Below are 17,172 nucleotides of genomic sequence, written 5' to 3'. Positions count from 1 at the left end.
CTGAAGCCAAGTTGGAGCTTTCACGCATTGCCCCCATGCAGACGTGTGCTTGGGAGTACTCAGAGCATAGGTTTGAATCCTCCTTATGGCTTCTACGAATTTTCTCATTGATACATCACATTAATATGATTTCTTTGTGAAATCACATTAATGTGGTTTGAGTTAAATAATAATAGTTGCATACATATTAAACCTAATGAAAGTTTAACATTTTAAATGACTGTTCTATATGATACTTGTAATTACCTAAGTGTAGTTACAGGATGAGAGCTACGCTCGTGGTGTCCCGTCTTCACGGCATTCTGTCATGTAATGCTTTGAAACTAATGACGGTTTTGGCCTCCACCTTCTCACTTAACTTGTTCCAACCATCTATCACTATTTGCGGAAGTGAATTTTTTTATATTTCTTCGGCAGCTTTGTTTAATTAATTAGTTTAAATCTATGACCTCTTGTTCTTAAAGTTCCAGGTCTCAGGAATTCTTCCTTATCAAATTTTACAGTTCCCATTACTATTTTGTACGTAGTGATCTTATCACCACTTTTTCTTCTATCTTCTAGTTTTGGCATACGTATTTAATGCCTCTAATATCTCCTTGTAGTTATTGTCTTTCTGTTCCGAAAGCCATTTACTTACATTTCTCTGCACCTTTTCCCAGTTTGTTGATGTGCTTCTTAAGACATGGGCACCATACATCTGCTACATATTCCAGCTTTGGTCTCACAAAGGTCATGAGCAATTTCTTTAGTATTTCACCATCCATGTATTTAAAAGCAATTCTGAAATTGGAAAGCGTAGCATAGGTTCCTTGCACAATGTTCGTTATGTGATCCTCAGGTGAGTTTTATATCTAGATCTTTTCTTAATCTGAATTTTGTAAGGATTTTTCACATAATTTGTAGGTTGAGTGTAGTCTGTTTTCTCCTATTCCACATCATAACATGGCATTTATTGTGGTTTAATCCCAGGTAGGACAGAAATGGTTGGACATGAAATGTTTCCTTTTGCGTAATACCTTTGTTCACCTAGCAGTAAAATAGTAGTTGACCTGTGAGGACCTGAATAAGCCTGAGTTCAAGTTACCTGTTCCTGACAGCTGGAATTATTTAACCATCTTAAGAACCTTAAGTCTATTCAGCAATTAGGAATACCATGTAGAAGCACTACATATATACTCATGTACATCACCAAAGTAATTTCATTAAAAGGCTTTAAAAGACCTTCCAATCAAGCACAGCCAGGTGAAGATGGTTTTGAAAGATGTTCAGACTTGTTAACTCATTCCATATGGATTTTGCATTCCATCTTGTACTTGAATTCACAGGGGGAACTTACATCTTGTGTGAGGTATGTCAAGAGCAGCATGTGGGAAGCAGTGGTGGGATGGGGCTACCTCAGGGAGAGTCAGTTGAGGGCCAGGACCGCCTACGGGACTTGACTACAGTTTTAGCTCCAGATCTGGCACCTGCTCCCCTCGCCACCATGGAAGGTATGGTGGCTCTTAAACTCTAAAGCGAACAAAGTAAATCGTGCTTTATTTTTTTATTAAAGTTAAAACTAAGTTAGATTTAGTTACTACTAACCTATGTTAATAAATTGTGGTTTAGTTATTATAATTATAAGGTACAAGACAAAAAGTTATTTAATATAACTTGTAATTGTCACCTGGTTCTTGATATTCTTCTTCTGTGTCACTGTTCTCACCTTGTATAATAATTTCAGATGATGGACTAAGCATGAATGAAATAGACTTGAAGCTGACAAACTATAATGTAATAGCTTCTCGATTAGGCTTAACTGAAAGAAGACCTATACCTGATCCAATGCCATTTCCAAGTGCTGATCCACTGGGGGCTACAACATTGGGCTCCAATGTTTGTGATGCTGCAGAGTCTTCAAGTGGTATGTCTAATCATTTTTGTAAAAAGGTCTTGAATATTGCAACCACAACTCGGAATAAAATGAAAGTGATGTCATCTTCATCTGTTCCGGAACCTCCATTAAGTCATGAGATGTCACAACTGGGATGGACCAAATCATTGTCACTTGCATTAAATTTTATGTGTGTGTGTGTTGGATTATTTGTTTCAGCTACATTATTGCAACTTATTTTCTGCAAGACCTTGAAATTATGGTGTTTATGAAATTGACTTTATAGAAACTAATACTGATATCATTGATGACATAAGGAGAATTTGGTTCTATTCAAACAAATGCCAGTGGCCTTACCTGTTACAGCTGCAGGTGCTGGAGCTCGTCCACGGGACAACAGTGTTACTAGTTCTCCAGAGCGCAGCCTTGGTGAACAAGCGGCTTCGTTAACTTCCCCCATCGCTCGAATCTCAGCATTGCGTCGTACCACTCATGCACTTCGTGTCACAATGGCACGTGCAGTTGTGATGAGAGCCCTTTCCCTACTTGCCTTAAGTGGCGGATCCTGCGATTTGTGGGCTGGGCTAGAAGCTCTGGGGTTATGTGATGTTCGTCTCCTTGTTCGCTTAATGTGGTTGGTTGCTCAAGGTGAGGTGAGGTGTTCTGAGTAATTATTGCTTATATATAATTAATGAAAGTTAGATTTTATTACATTAACATAATATTGATAAAATATTGAGGCCGTACAATGAGATGATCCCCGGTCCCTAGATTTCCTAGGCACATGCGGGTTCAATCCCATCCTACAACCTCAGTATTTTCTCTGATATCTCATGCTTTTGTGATTTGCTCATGCATAATATTGATCTATGTAGTAGTTATAATAGAAACGACACATTTAATTCTGAATAAATATCAAACCAGCAACCCTGAACTCCTCGGGTACACACGTGGGTTTGATACCATCGTATGGGCTCAATATTTATTCATAGATTTATCATGTTCTTGTGATTTGATGTGCGTACTAAATTAATGGTTTGACTGTGTACTTATAAACATTATATGATAACAGGGCGTGTTCCACTGGATGGGTGTGCCAAAACGTGCGGTGCAGTACTACAAGCAGCAGATGTTAGTACGAGCCTAGCTCACCTTAGTGATGCTATTGGAGCACTTGCTCAAAATGATACTGATGCTGCCAAGTTATTGCTGCAGCTTTGTACTCAGGTATGCTAATTTGCTTCAAAATTTGTATTTTTGGCTATTTTTCAAAGTATCCTGCAGTTTGTATTTAACTTCACACCATTCATTTAAGAATGCACAATGGTTAAAAAAAATTTAATGAAAGAGCAGACTGCAAAAATGATGTTGCATGAACCCTATATTTTCTTTCATGTAGATTACAAAGGATTAGGGAATCTCATAATTAGGAAGACTACTATATACTGTTGTTAAACCTAAACAATTCAGACATTGTATTACATAGGTGCTGTAGTGTGAGGAGTAACATCTCTGAAGCACCATATTTGTTTATATATAGAATTCGTAAAGCTCTTTATTGTCATGCATACTCGGTAAAGTGAGGTTCACCGTGTCCTTGAAGAGGACCAAGCAGAGTCAGGCTAAATCAAACCTGCAGCTAAATCAAATCTACGGTGTCTGTAGACTGTTGGATTTAGACTGTTTTAAAGTAATCCAAGTGAATAAATAAATATGGATGTGTAAAAGCAAATGTATAGAGTATGTTTCAAATAATTGTGGGCATTAAATTTCTGTAAATAAAGTTCATAGGTTATACTGTACTGATGTATGGTATAGCTTAACCCTTAAATTGTGCAGCTATTTAAAAGTCCTGCACCGAGGTACGCATGATTAATGATAATTCACAAATCAATGGAAAAATCCAGCATGTAGTGATTGGGGAACAGGAAGTAATCATAGGTAGCGATTGGAGGAGTGTACATGTTAAATAGAGGAGATATTTAGTCCATGTAATTATGTATAATTATTGTTCACAGCATCTAATGGTGGCGGCAATGGGAATGTCCAGTGGGGATATAGTTGGAGGATCAGCGGAAGAAGAAGTTGTTGACCTCGGTGTTGGAGGGGACCGTCGGGATTCACAGAGCAGCTCTAGTGCACATCAGACCAGTTTTCCTGTCACCCAAGCTCTCGTGTCTCTGCTGGCTGCAAATTCCTCCCTCATCCACTTGGCTGGTAAAGGTATTAGTACCTGTGCTGTGTTTTGGATATGGTAATTTTGGTTATTAACCTAGGTTAAATTTATACATCATTCTAACCTAATAAAAATAGGAGATAAAAATGTTGTGCACAAAATGTGTGACAATTTTAATTCCAGTGCAGGTTTTGGATCCTATTAATAACACAGGTATTTTTATAATAGTACTGATTCTACTATAAGTATTTAACACTGGATCCTTGCAAATTAATTACCAATTTGCCTCTGTAATATATATTAAAAAAAAAACAGGCATTGTTTCTGGCTGTAATTTTTATAAGTTAATTGTTATATACTGTATATATAAAAATAACCTTCCACACTTCATATTAAAGTACATATAAAGAAATATTCAAAATAAATAAATAAAAATTTTTGTTGGTCTAACTCACAAGGATCCTGCCTATAACAAGATTGTTGATGTTCTCATTGGTAAGGATTATAACATAAAGTGGCATGGCACTGATACAACTAGAATTAAGTTGGTGGTAAGGAGGTTCTGGAGAAATCTATCGTTGAATGTAATGAAATGCCTGTTTCTGGTGGAGCTACCAAGGGGCCCTCCCAGAAGAGCCAAGTCTGGCCCCAGGGTGACTACGCAAGGTTCACTCTTGAACACTTAACCCTTAAGTGCCTCGGCTAATATGTCCTACATCGTGGGGTGCATGAACAAATTAAATTTACACAAATACTGTAAAAAAATCACATTTGGCTAATCAAACACAGGAGGGAATTGCAGATAGTGATTGGAGCCATTTAAGGGTTAAAGTCTTTCCATGCGTGCTTGGCATCAACAGGAACACCTAGTAGTACTCTTACAAATACCTCGTTTACTCACCTGGCTGTTGTTCCTGACAGTCACCAGATGCCAACCCCCAGTCTCTTGTCTCAAGTTTCATGACATTCGTCCTAATTTATCCCAGTGAGGTTGCTCAGGCATGATGTCGGGTTTCGTTGTATGCCTTGTTTTTATCAATAGAAACTTTGGTTTCACTGTGTGCTGTGTTCATACTGTGTTGTTGAGACAGTGCATTTATTAGACAGGGTCGTATGTACTGTATACAATATTTGATAATTCTTGTGTGACTTAACCAACTGGTGTTTGTTTTTTCAGTAGCAGGCTCTTCCTCATAAGGATTCCTCAATATTTACAGTTCCCTGGTACTTTCTTCAGTACTAAGTGTTGGTCTTTGCAGTCTATTCCTGATACACACAGCTTCGTGTTTTGTTTTTGTAACAGGCTTCCTTTGTCATTCCTTGTCTCCGGGTTAGACCGGGTTTGAGTACCATGAGCTAATCATTTTTACCTTCTTCTCCAAGCCTCTCACTTACCTGTCATTGCTGATGTAAGAGTGTGGTGACTTGTTATTGGTTACAATGGATAGTTTCCTGCCTGGCACTCTTTGCTGTAGTTTAGCAGTATGAGAATGTGCTAACCACTCCTTGGTGGCTTGAGGTGGAGTCCAATATGCAATATTTTGCCCAACACTCACCCCTTCTTTCTCCAGCATTTCTCTAGTTTGGTTCATGGACAATACTGCTCCTGGGTGTCTTCCGTTTGATTTTTTAACACTGATTTCTAATGTTCTGAGCCCTAATTGAGAAGTCTGAATGCCACATGCCATGGGAGTGACCAAGCCCCACGCACACCGGAGAAGTGGCAGAGTGCCACGTGCAGTGGGGTTGGCCAAGTACCACTTGCTGTGGGAGTGGCTATACTCATGTCCTTACTATTCATCGCCGGAAAGAGTTTGATTTCCTTTGACTAGTGGAATCCCAAAATACTAAATGTGTTCAGGTAATTAGTATCTAAACTTTCCATTCAAGCCTCATTTGTAAATGAAATGAGTATCATAAATGAAGAGTTGATAGTGCTTGATGGATATGAATGTTCTGAGGCAGGAATGCATCTGCTCCTCTATTACAATGAATTTTGGCACTTGATATTGCCAGATCTGCAATATTGCACTATGTATTTTAACTGAGAAAATGTGATTATTATTTTCTAGGAGTAGGATTTTGAATTTTTTTTTCTGTGGCTGCATTTCAGGATTGGTCAAGAACCTGCATCTGTCCTCCATCATACACCAACCATCATCTCTCGTCCACCTATCAACACTTGGTACATTTGTCTTGAGATTTGCTTGACAAATTTATTGTCTTATTAATTAAATTTCAGACTTTCTTTTTTCTGATGAGTCCTTTTCAAAAGCAACTAGGTGTAGAAACCTCTTTTCTTTTTTCTTTTTTTCCGTTTTTTACTTATGCACTAATTACACTTTCAAAGTAAAAGGGGGCATATATATCGTATGAAGTGGCATTCATTTTATTTTTCAAAGGATGTTGTTTTGTACATTGTTGGACCTATCAAAAAATATAATTAACACTGGATAATCTTCCCACAGGTCCTGTCCTCATTTTCTAAATTCAGAGCCTTAATGTAATGAATTTGTATAATATTTGTTATGATTATTATCATTTCTTCTGATTAAAATAGTTACCACTCTATTGTCTTCATTCTGATTATTAGTATTTTAAAACAAAATATTCTGTTTATTGTTTTATTCTCTGAGTATTGCACCCTACACTAGCCATGTACAAATGTAGTACTGTAGTAGGATTATGCACCATACAGCTTTATTCACCCCTCCACAGTGGCTGTTGCTGTCTTCACTATCCATGCATCATCTCTGTGCACGGTTTAGTCAATTTGATTTGAAATATCTGGCTCAAGGTTCAGCACATTTGTAGGAAAATGCACAGAATCTTATGCAAACCATCTGTTCAATATAGAGTTTAAAGGTGCTTTTCTTTATTGCATCATAATTACTGTTCATTAATCTAAATATAAAGTAAAGCTGCTCAGATGACCATGAAAGCAAGAATGTGTCTGTGTGTACTCGCCTAGTTGTGCTTGCAGGGGTTGAGCTTTGGCTCTTTGGTCCTGCCTCAACTGTCAACCAACTGGTGTACAGATTCTTGAGCCTACTGGGCTCTCTCAAATCTACATTTGAAACTGTGTATGAAGTCTGCCTCACAGTGTGTCTTGTTTTCTGTACTGTATACTGTATATGTATGTATAGAAAGCTAGACTATAGTAGGGTTTGAACTGAGGTCTTCAGGTGCCGAAGTCCCACGTTCTGTTAACTGTTGCAGGAGCCCACTTTGGATGCATATCCTGTAAGGTGAATAAGGAAGTAATCTGGAGTGATACAATATTACTGTCATTAGATTACTGGCTCTGCAGGGGCTTTGCCTAAAATGGTATCATTTACTCTGACTTCATCACAATAGTTATTGTTATAAATAAATTGGCATATCTTGTATAGTTCTTGGTTAGTGTTAAACATACTTTATAAATAAATCACCTTTTTTCTTAACATACAGTACTGTATGGTAACTGTATGAAAACTTAAATCTGAAAATTCAGAGCATTATGAAAGTTATTGTTAAAATGTTAAATTAATGAAGTAAATTTCAAAATACTTAATTGAATAATATGGAAGTATTGAAATAACAAAAATTAATCAAATGTGCACAGAAATTACAAAGTGGGACTGGAGAACTTCGGCCTAATTTTGTTATACTTAGTACTATGTGGGACTAGTTGCAGTTTAGATCTTGGTCTGAATCCTACTATCTTCTAGATTTAAAAGTCATACCTTCATACTAATCAGGAACTTTATAACCATAAATGGATATACATATGCAGGAGGTATCTATTTCTATTTCATTGAATACATTAAATGTATTTCAGCTTTCAATTCATATTTGGATGTTCAACATTGTTATCCATAACTTCGACCCTGACAGGTAAGACAAGCAGACATTGATAGATTCTGACACAGACAGACACAATAAAAACACAAATTGAGGAATTGTATTATTTATTAATGTTAATATCTATTAATGTGATCATTCATTGCTCAAATTTTCATATATAGTTAATTTTTTTTTACCACAGGTGAAGGCACAATGTCTCCTCGGGGAGTTGGTGGAGGCCAAGGTGATCCCGGCATACAGCTAGCAAATGCTCTCGCTGCATGTATTTTGTCGACCCACCTTCCACACTCACACCGCCAGTGGTCTGCAACGCAATTGGTGGGTTTGTCGGTATAATTTTAACAGTAGTAATATTGGCATATGTTTGTTAATTGATGTAGAATGATAGTTCACAACTTCCTAAGCCAATTTGGATTTTGTTATTAAGTGTAGTTACAGAACGAGAGCTATGCTCGCGGTGTCTCGTCTGCCTTATAATGTGTCATTTGATTGTTTATTTACTGGATCAGTATTAGTACATGTCTACTATTTACCGTATATGATAGGTCACACTTTTTAGTCACCAACCTAATACATATACTGCATTGTATTTACACGCATAAAATCACATGGTTTTCCCCTAAAAACTACTAAAAAATCACTTTCAGTAAATTGATGAAACATACTAAAAAATCCACAAAATTTTAAAGACTGTTGCATCTTATATTCCAAAGAATTTGGTATAAGAAAACATTTTTAGATTTATGCTTAATGTATAATATTTTCATAATTTAGGTTGAATGTATTGGTGGTCGTGCACGGCTAATTGAGAATCACAACGAACTACCTGGCTCTGATGTTCTCTCAAGTTCAGACTTCACCGGAGCTCTGCCTCATGTGCAGACCACATTCTTAGAGGGCCATACATCTCCCACCTCAAATGTTCTGTGGCTTCAAGCAAGGAATTTATTAGTAACAAGGTACATTTGCATTAATGCTTTTCATTCAAATTTTAATTAAACATTATTCAAATGAAAGCCATATGTAGATGTAAAATAATTTTTACAAATTATTCTAAGTTGTTAAAGTTGATTTTTTTTAAAGCTCAAAAAAAATGTGTTAAAATGATTCTTGCAACCTTGCAAAATGCATATGTAGAAAACTACTAGGGTATATTGCATACCAGTACAAAAGAATGCTTGTATGCCACATTAATAGGATCTAAATTAATTTTAACAGCGGGCACGATAGTTCAGTACGGACCTGGAAAGTTGGGCAGCGAAGTATTGGCCCTCAAGAACATACGTTGGTGTTTCAGTGTAGTGAAAACAGCAGCAGCAGCAGCTACCCTGTAAATCTTGCTGCTGTGGAACACTTGGTTGTCCTTCCTTCAGAACGATGTGTTGCGGCCACCTTTGAACATGTTCTTAATATTTGGGCTCTGAGCGGTAAGGCAATTTGTTCACTTCTGGGCCAGGAGTCATCAAGCATTTGTGTGTCCACTTACAAAACCTGTACATATTTCCCCAATCATGGTGGCTTAATTAATTTTCATCTATTTTAAAGTTTGATCTCCGAACCATCACGAGGATGTCTATAACAACAATAACCTTGGATTGTGGATTTCTGAAGCTTGTAAACTATTCAATAAAACAGACCAAGTTGCCATGATTGAGGAAAGACGTACATATTGTGTAAATGGACGTGTAAATGCTTGATGACTACTGGTCAAGGTTTCTAAATATTTGTTTTTAACTTTAACATTTTGTGTATTTTATAACTTATGGTTAAAAAGTGTTTTTCATGAAGTAAGTTACTGCTGTCATGAAGAAGAATTTGCTATCAGATAGGATGATGTTTGAACTACTGACACCATCAACAACTACATACATACAGATTTACTGCCTTCTTTTGAGAATTAATTGTGTGTTCTTTAAAGTACTAGTATGACCTTATTAAGACATTTGAAATGTTCCCTGTGATGACTGACTGACAATAAATTCTTACCTTACAGTGAGTTGTTTGAGTGAGTTGGCTCACTTGCATTTTTCATGCAAACTTAATTTTAAGTTTGTATTGACATGTGGCATATAGTTTTAAAAATATTCTAATTCAAAAACCTTATCCCATATTTTTTATGTTTATATGTCTACACAAGATTTCATTACATTCACTCAACAGAAAATAAAAATGCAGCATAACCTTGTGAAAAATATAGTTATATACTGTATAATCTAGATGTTGATTTATAAGTGATATTTTTTCAGTGATTTATATAAATAAATATTTGTGACAGGTGGAAATATTGGAACATGGTCTAGCAACAGTAAAATAACTTGCCTGGAGGCTGCAGCCCAGGGTGTGTGTGACTGTGTAATTGTTGGTCACCGCGATGGTTCAGTGACACTGGCAGCCTTTACCGCCACTGGTATTGTGCCCTCCACCATCATGCATGCTGGCAGACAAGATGGTATGTATCTTCACTCTTTGGTGCACCACTTCTGCAGAGAATATATTTGGTTAATGTGTATTTGGTTGACAATCGACTTGAGAATGGTCCAGGATGGACCGAAACGTCGTCATCCCTTTAACTTCTAGTGTGTGGTCTGGTCAACATGTATTTGGTTAATAACCAACCACATATACTGTGTATATATGTATGTATGATTGTGTGTGTGTTTTTTCAGAAAATATCTTGGTTAAGTAGGCATATGTTATACAGTATTTTATTTATTACTGCTGATGAAGGTAATGAATATTTGATCTCTATGCAGTGTATGTGAGTTGCTTAGCCTGGAAAGACCAAGACAAGGAACTAGCTGTGGGCTTCAGTGATGGAATTGTTCGTGTTTGTTACGTCAACACTGACCTGGACAGTGTCACCCTCAGAGCACAACAGGTAAGACTTTACATTCCAGTGTTTTGATCTCAGCACAGCTGAATTTGAGTTTTGAGTCAATTAAATGGGCTTATTGGATCATTTAGTTAATTCATTTATATAAAAGTTTGTTGTACCCCCCCTTTAGATAAGTTAGACATTTTAAAAGATGCTTTTAGTAATATTTTTCTTTTTATCCATGACCACTGGGGAAATCTGGGTAAATTTTGATGTAACCTTTAATCAACAGTGATAATATAAATCCTATGTTGATTTTGCATTACGTACCTGAACATATTTTTACTCCCTGGGATTTGCCGATTTATACTGAAAAACCAGCATTCATAATACTTCTACTGACTGGCAAACAGTCTTGTTTGCACAGTTTTCATTGGTATTAAAAGATTTGCAAGTTTGCTTAATCTAACTGCTTATAGTCTAAATGACAAATTCTAATACTGGTATCTCCATTTAGGATAATGTGACCTAGATTGAGATGCTCACTGCTTAAGAGGTCACAGACCAAATATCCACAAACCAATGTAAATTTTAATTATTAATCTGAATGATGATAATCATTGTCCTTGGGCAACTATTACTTGTCTGTGGATACAAGATCATACGCGTCTCTAATGACAAACTAAAATAGTATACCAGTAATGCATAAAGTACTACTTACATAAACTTAAAATTCCTGACTGCATCCTGCTGCATTTCCATCAAGCTTTATATTCTTAAGACATAAGAATCATTCCACAAAGAAATAGAAAGCTGATCTCTCTGGTTTTTCTTATACAGTATGGCAGATAATGATAATACAAGTTTGTAATATTTCTCAAAGCTGCTAAACTTGAGAATTATCTTGTCTTGTACTTTTAATCATCTTGGGTTTGTGACTGTATAAACAAACCAGAGCGACTTACCTGGGCTGAGTCATCACTCATAGCTATGTGGCCTGCTTCTGATGGTCATTTTTTCCACAGGGTCCTGTTCATTGTCTGGAGTGGAGCAGCAACTGCTGCCTGCTGGCATCTTGTGGTGAGGGCGGAACAAAAGTTTGGGCACAGACCGCAAATGGATGGACACCAGTGTACTCCTTAGATTACAAGTCTCTGCCATCGTCAGTTAAATGGTCTCCAATTATAAGTAAGGATACCAGTGAATAATTATTGAGACTGTACAGTGAAAGCAAACCAATGTCCCTCAACGCCTCAGGCATACACGCTACTGGTTGGAGTTCAGGGATGCAGGTTCAATTCCACTGTATGTCCTCGATATTAATTCATAGATTCATCATGTCTTTTGATTTCAGTGTGTAAGAATAACAAGATTAGTTTTCCCTTATACCTTGTATTTTTCTCTACTTTACAAACCATTTACAATACATAGTCTAGTATTAATGGGTCCTTTAGCTCAATGGTCTATATCCTCGACTCACAACCTCACAACCGAGGGACCTGGGTTCAATCTCTGAGTGGCAGAAACAGGTGGGCCCATTTCCTCTCACCAGATACCTCTATTTTTCTAGCTGGGAGTTAGAATAGGTACCTGGGAGGTAGGCAAATGGTGAGGGGGTTGCATCCTATGAAAGGTCAGTAGTTGGCCTGAAGGTGATGAAAGGTCAGTAGATGGCCTTATGTGGGGAGGGGGGGGGGCTTCCATAAGCCTTAGTACAGGCTTCATGTCTCCGATTATGGGAATTCAAGAACTGATTCATGGTATTGATTATGAACTACTGCATAATCCTTGAATTTCTATACCTATGAAGATTTTGATGATAATTGTTATACCTACTCCCTAGTTTAGCTTAGTAAATAGTAATTTGTCTTTTTGTGTAAACAAAGATAGCTGGCTGAAAATGTTACTGTAGAATAAAGATTATTTCTTGTTAATTTTGTTTAGTTTAAATTTTCCGAATATTCCAACCAAAACTGACATTATTGCAATGTGCGTCTTACAAGAAAATATTTAAATTTGGTATAGTATTTGTAAGAATTTATATTTTCAGGCGGTGTGAGTGAAGGCGTGTGTGCGCACATGTTGGTGATTGGTCATGAAGATGGGCTGGTGACTGTCTGGGTTGTTCCTCAGACTCCTGCATCAGATTCTTCAGAGTATGAGGGAAGGTAAGATGAAATATTTTTCTTTGGAATACTTTTTACTCCAAGGTTTATGTGAGGTATGTGGTCCCATGACATCTGGCATACATCGTCACGATGTAGATTTTTGTTTAGGATCTACAATAATGGAAAAAATTGGATGCATTCCAACACACATTTCTTTCTGCAACAGCGAACAACCTGAAATTTGCTCACCGACTCTGTCACACAGCCCACGCTGCTTGCTACAGCTTCGTGGTCATCAGGGTCCTGTTACCTCACTAGATATATCACTCTCTGGGCTCATGCTGGCTACAGGTTAGTGGAGCACTTGGAAGATACAATTTTTACGGTATGTTAAATACAGTATTAACACGGGTATGAGATTGAGATTAATTGCTTAGTGCATCCTGGAGACAAGATTTTTTGTGAATTTTGATTGTCTTGTATTATTTAGTTATGAGATTATCTTGTGAATTCTAATTATTTTTCTTGTACAGTTTTTATTATATTTATATTGTATTAATTTATATTTATATATTTTTATATTACATATATTAATGTCATTATATGGTCTGTAGGTTGTATGAAGAGCACAAATGGGCTAGTGAATGTCTGGTCGCTTCAGGATGGGTCACTACTACAGACAGTAGTAGGCACTGGAGGCATCTCTGATCTTGCATGGGCTGGTATAACAGGCCTCGCTGTTAGTCTGACTCACTCACAGGTGAGAGTTAATCAGTCATGTGGTTTTGTACCTCAGAGAGAAATGTGGAATGAAGAACTAAGAGTGATGTTTAAGGAAATTAAAATGATATTCAGTTAATTCACTTGTATGGAATGCTTTGTATTTTTTTAATAAATTCTATAAGTAATATCCTGTTAACGTTCATGTATCGTGCTTCAGAACGTGATGTTTATTTCCTTGACGGAAGACCAGTTTTACAAATTGCGGGTGGTTGCACTGTGCCGTACAAGGTTACATGCTTGGGGCATGTCTGGGTTACACCAGGCACCTTGTCTCCGAGCTCTGCTGTGCCACCTGCCATCACTTCTCCTCTCACAGTATCATCATGAGAAACCGATGGGTAAGATCTACAGTTTAGAGTTGTCTATACAAATTCACAAAGCACAAAGAAATTGCAAACAGTTTGAAGTGCTGCCTATGGAAGAAGTCATTTAATTTTAAGGGAATATCAGAATTATAGTTAAAGGTCATTATTTAATACAAAGTGGAGGTTTATATTGTAATAAACTGAATTCTTTTGTACTGTCATAATGACATACCGGTAATTTGTCACAACTTTATAAGGATCCAGGATGGGCCAAAATGTTGTCAATTTTCTTTAAGCAGTGCACACATTACTACTATTTGTAAAGGTATGTGAAATGTAAAATCTTGGCATTATGTAAAGGGCGCACAATATATTGACAGTGAGCAGCGGGGAACAACTAGTACACAGTCGGTACCTACAGCAGCTGTGTTCTCTGGCTCTTCTGCTGAGGTTGGACAGTGTTCTCTGCACTCAACCTGCTCCCATCCATGTGGCTAACCCAGAACCAGGTGGGAATTCTTTCATTATTGATGTTTTTATTCTTAGTTCAGTGCTCCAGGTGCAAAGAACCTTACGATCGAGGAGCTTGGCAGCCTGTAGGGGAGGTTATTAAAAATACACAATATTAATTTAGCATTTAGAGTACATCTAGCCGTGATGTGGTGTAATAAGTGGTACAGCATTGGTTTAGAGCACCTCAAGGCTACAGGTGGTGTAATGTGTGGTACAGCATTGGTTTAGAGCACCTCAAGGCTACAGGTGGTGTAATGTGTGGTACAGCATTGGTTTAGAGCACCTCAAGGCTACAGGTGGTGTAATGTGTGGTACAGCATTGGTTTAGAGCACCTCAAGGCTACAGGTGGTGTAATGTGTGGTACAGCATTGGTTTAGAGCACCTCAAGGCTACAGGTGGTGTAATGTGTGGTACAGTATTGGTTTAGAGCACCTCAAGGCTACAGGTGGTGTAATGTGTGGTACAGCATTGGTTTAGAGCACCTCAAGGCTACAGGTGGTGTAATGTGTGGTACAGCATTGGTTTAGAGCACCTCAAGGCTACAGGTGGTGTAATGAGTCGTACAGTTGGTTTAGAGTACCTCAAGGCTACAGGTGGTGTAATGTGCATTATTGATTTACTTCTAGTTTCATATTCCTTGTGATAGTTTGAGCTTCAATTTTTTTTAATTACAGTATATCATTATTTTTGGCCAGTACTGTCAGTAAATAATGCTTAATTCAGATTATGTAAAATTTAGTACACTGTATATATGTTCTATGGTAGCCTGAGTAAGCTATTTTGCTTAGCTTCATAACATTCTGGGGCCAAATTTAATGCACATTTCTTCAAAAGTAGGCCTACATATTTCTTAGAATCTTAATATTGTGCTGATATTGTGGCACTTCGAAAACACTTATTTTATCTGTATTTTAATTATTTAACTGTTGCTTAATTAGTTCAGTATTTAAATACTATTAATACAGAACTAATTAAGCAACAGTTAAATAATACCAATCACAAATACCAAGTCAGGTACAATCCCCTACCACTCCATAGTCTCCTGAGACTGATTGATGCCTACTACTTCTACTTCTAGTACAGTATATTTTTAATGAGTGGTAGGGGATTGTACCTGACTTGGTGTTTGTGGTGATTTGTGGTGGTATATTAAATACTGAGGTAGCAGATTTATGGTTGCTTGTATCATTTCCTGGTTCCACCACACACAGTGGTTGAAATAAAACACTTAAATGATTGTCTCGATAGAAATACTGTTCCTGTACAATACACTTGTTATAATAGATTTAAGGGTGATGACAACTAGAGGATTGTGTGCCAAGGCTACCCAGGTTTGGGAATGAAAAATGGGGGGTGTACAATAATGTGGTTAACATTAATATTATGTTTGACCTATCTTTACCTAAGAAACTGTATAACTTTGTCAGCATTTACTTTCCTTCCTGCCCGACTCTCTTTGGTCCTGTCCGAGAACATGGGATCTTACCGTAGGTAACACCTGGATAATTCCACTCAGAAAAATAGCATTTTGTAGGAACTCAAAGCTTTACTTGAATTCTTTTGTTTTCATTGCTACCTTATTATTTTTATTAGGTTTCCCCTTCTTTAGGGAATACCTCATAGCATTGCCCTCTTTATTCAGCCAAGAGTGACGAAGAAACTGAGAGAGGGACTGAAGAAGTCACTGTACATGCCTCAGTCTGTATATACGATGCTGATGACATGGAGCATTCAGTTAACGAAGGTAGTACTGTACATGGAGAATGAGATGATGTGGTTTTTGGGGGAAGGGGTTTATTTTAGAAAAGTTGCAAGATACGAGAACACATTGGAGCTGTATGATTGGACAGGAGCTTGATATCATCGTATGGCTTCAAAATTGTCTCATAAATATACAGTATATATTTTTGGGATTTTATTGTGCAATTCCAGGATGTTCTCTCTCTATTTACCCAGTGCTAATTCCTATTGACAATTCACCTCAAGGCTGTAAGTAATGGCATGCTGTAGTTTGAGTGTTATTAATTTACAGGCTTCTCTAGAATCTATAACTCCCCAGCTCATTCTCTTGATTTACCACAAAAAAAAAAAATAGTTGCAGTGGTGTTGCCTAAACAGGAACCCCCCAAAAATGACTGCTTTGTTCAAGCAGAAATGTATGACCTTGAGCTACTCGCCTAACTTATAGAGGTCGATGTTTAGAAAAATGTTAGTATTAGGGTGCCTTAATTTTGACTAAATATGCCACTTTTTAAAGGATATGCCGATTCCATAAAAGACATGACTGTTAAGTGAAAGAATAGGTTGAAGACTCGGGTAAATTGTACAGTACCAGAGAATTCTAAGATATTTGATAAATAATTTTTTTATTTATATACTGTATCTTGAATATTATTAAATTTACCTTAATATTAAATTCTATTACTGTATATTTTATTATAATTTATTTTTCTGAATCTTTAGACATTTCCTTTCATCTTTAATTTTTCTGTTCTTTCAGCATTACATATTTTTATGATCACATACCACTAAAAAATTCATAAAATAACAGTGCTATCGTTAGTTATAAGGACTGGCAGAAACACATTTCTAAAAGAGGGTGTACCTTTGTGTTGTTATGTTAAAAAAAAAATTAGTTATGGTACTCACAAGATTAATAATCTATGGCAACCATCTTGGCAATGCCCCAAAACAGTTCCTAGACCAGCAGTGAATGGCAGTGTTGTAGCGACTGGCCTAGCCACTGGAGATT

The 17,172-nt window shown here is 37.0% G+C and overlaps 1 protein-coding gene across 7 annotated transcripts in view; it reads left to right on the top strand.

The window, feature by feature from the left end:
- Nucleotides 1–17,172, top strand: part of LOC123769888 (probable E3 ubiquitin-protein ligase HERC1) — an 87,721-nt gene that overhangs the window by 55,652 nt on the left and 14,897 nt on the right. For 4 of the 7 annotated variants that reach the window (XM_069301150.1, XM_069301149.1, XM_045761315.2 and 1 more), the window contains exons 47-63: nucleotides 1,326–1,490; nucleotides 1,724–1,903; nucleotides 2,240–2,521; nucleotides 2,946–3,100; nucleotides 3,892–4,096; nucleotides 6,163–6,234; nucleotides 8,077–8,213; nucleotides 8,670–8,854; nucleotides 9,114–9,322; nucleotides 10,171–10,344; nucleotides 10,649–10,773; nucleotides 11,736–11,898; nucleotides 12,761–12,878; nucleotides 13,045–13,169; nucleotides 13,433–13,578; nucleotides 13,759–13,939; nucleotides 14,287–14,415. In XM_069301150.1, the coding sequence (XP_069157251.1) occupies nucleotides 1,326–1,490; nucleotides 1,724–1,903; nucleotides 2,240–2,521; nucleotides 2,946–3,100; nucleotides 3,892–4,096; nucleotides 6,163–6,234; nucleotides 8,077–8,213; nucleotides 8,670–8,854; nucleotides 9,114–9,322; nucleotides 10,171–10,344; nucleotides 10,649–10,773; nucleotides 11,736–11,898; nucleotides 12,761–12,878; nucleotides 13,045–13,169; nucleotides 13,433–13,578; nucleotides 13,759–13,939; nucleotides 14,287–14,415 (2,751 nt within the window). The remainder of the gene's footprint in view (nucleotides 1–1,325; nucleotides 1,491–1,723; nucleotides 1,904–2,239; nucleotides 2,522–2,945; nucleotides 3,101–3,891; nucleotides 4,097–6,162; nucleotides 6,235–8,076; nucleotides 8,214–8,669; nucleotides 8,855–9,113; nucleotides 9,323–10,170; nucleotides 10,345–10,648; nucleotides 10,774–11,735; nucleotides 11,899–12,760; nucleotides 12,879–13,044; nucleotides 13,170–13,432; nucleotides 13,579–13,758; nucleotides 13,940–14,286; nucleotides 14,416–17,172) is intronic. The other 3 variants (XM_069301151.1, XM_045761319.2, XM_069301152.1) reach the window with 2 other exon arrangements.

The sequence above is a fragment of the Procambarus clarkii genome, chromosome 45 (assembly GCF_040958095.1).
Source record: "Procambarus clarkii isolate CNS0578487 chromosome 45, FALCON_Pclarkii_2.0, whole genome shotgun sequence".
NCBI classification, from domain to species: Eukaryota; Metazoa; Arthropoda; class Malacostraca; order Decapoda; family Cambaridae; genus Procambarus; species Procambarus clarkii.
The sequence above is the reverse complement of the archived record's forward strand: the minus strand, read 5'-3'. Positions and strand labels throughout refer to the sequence as shown.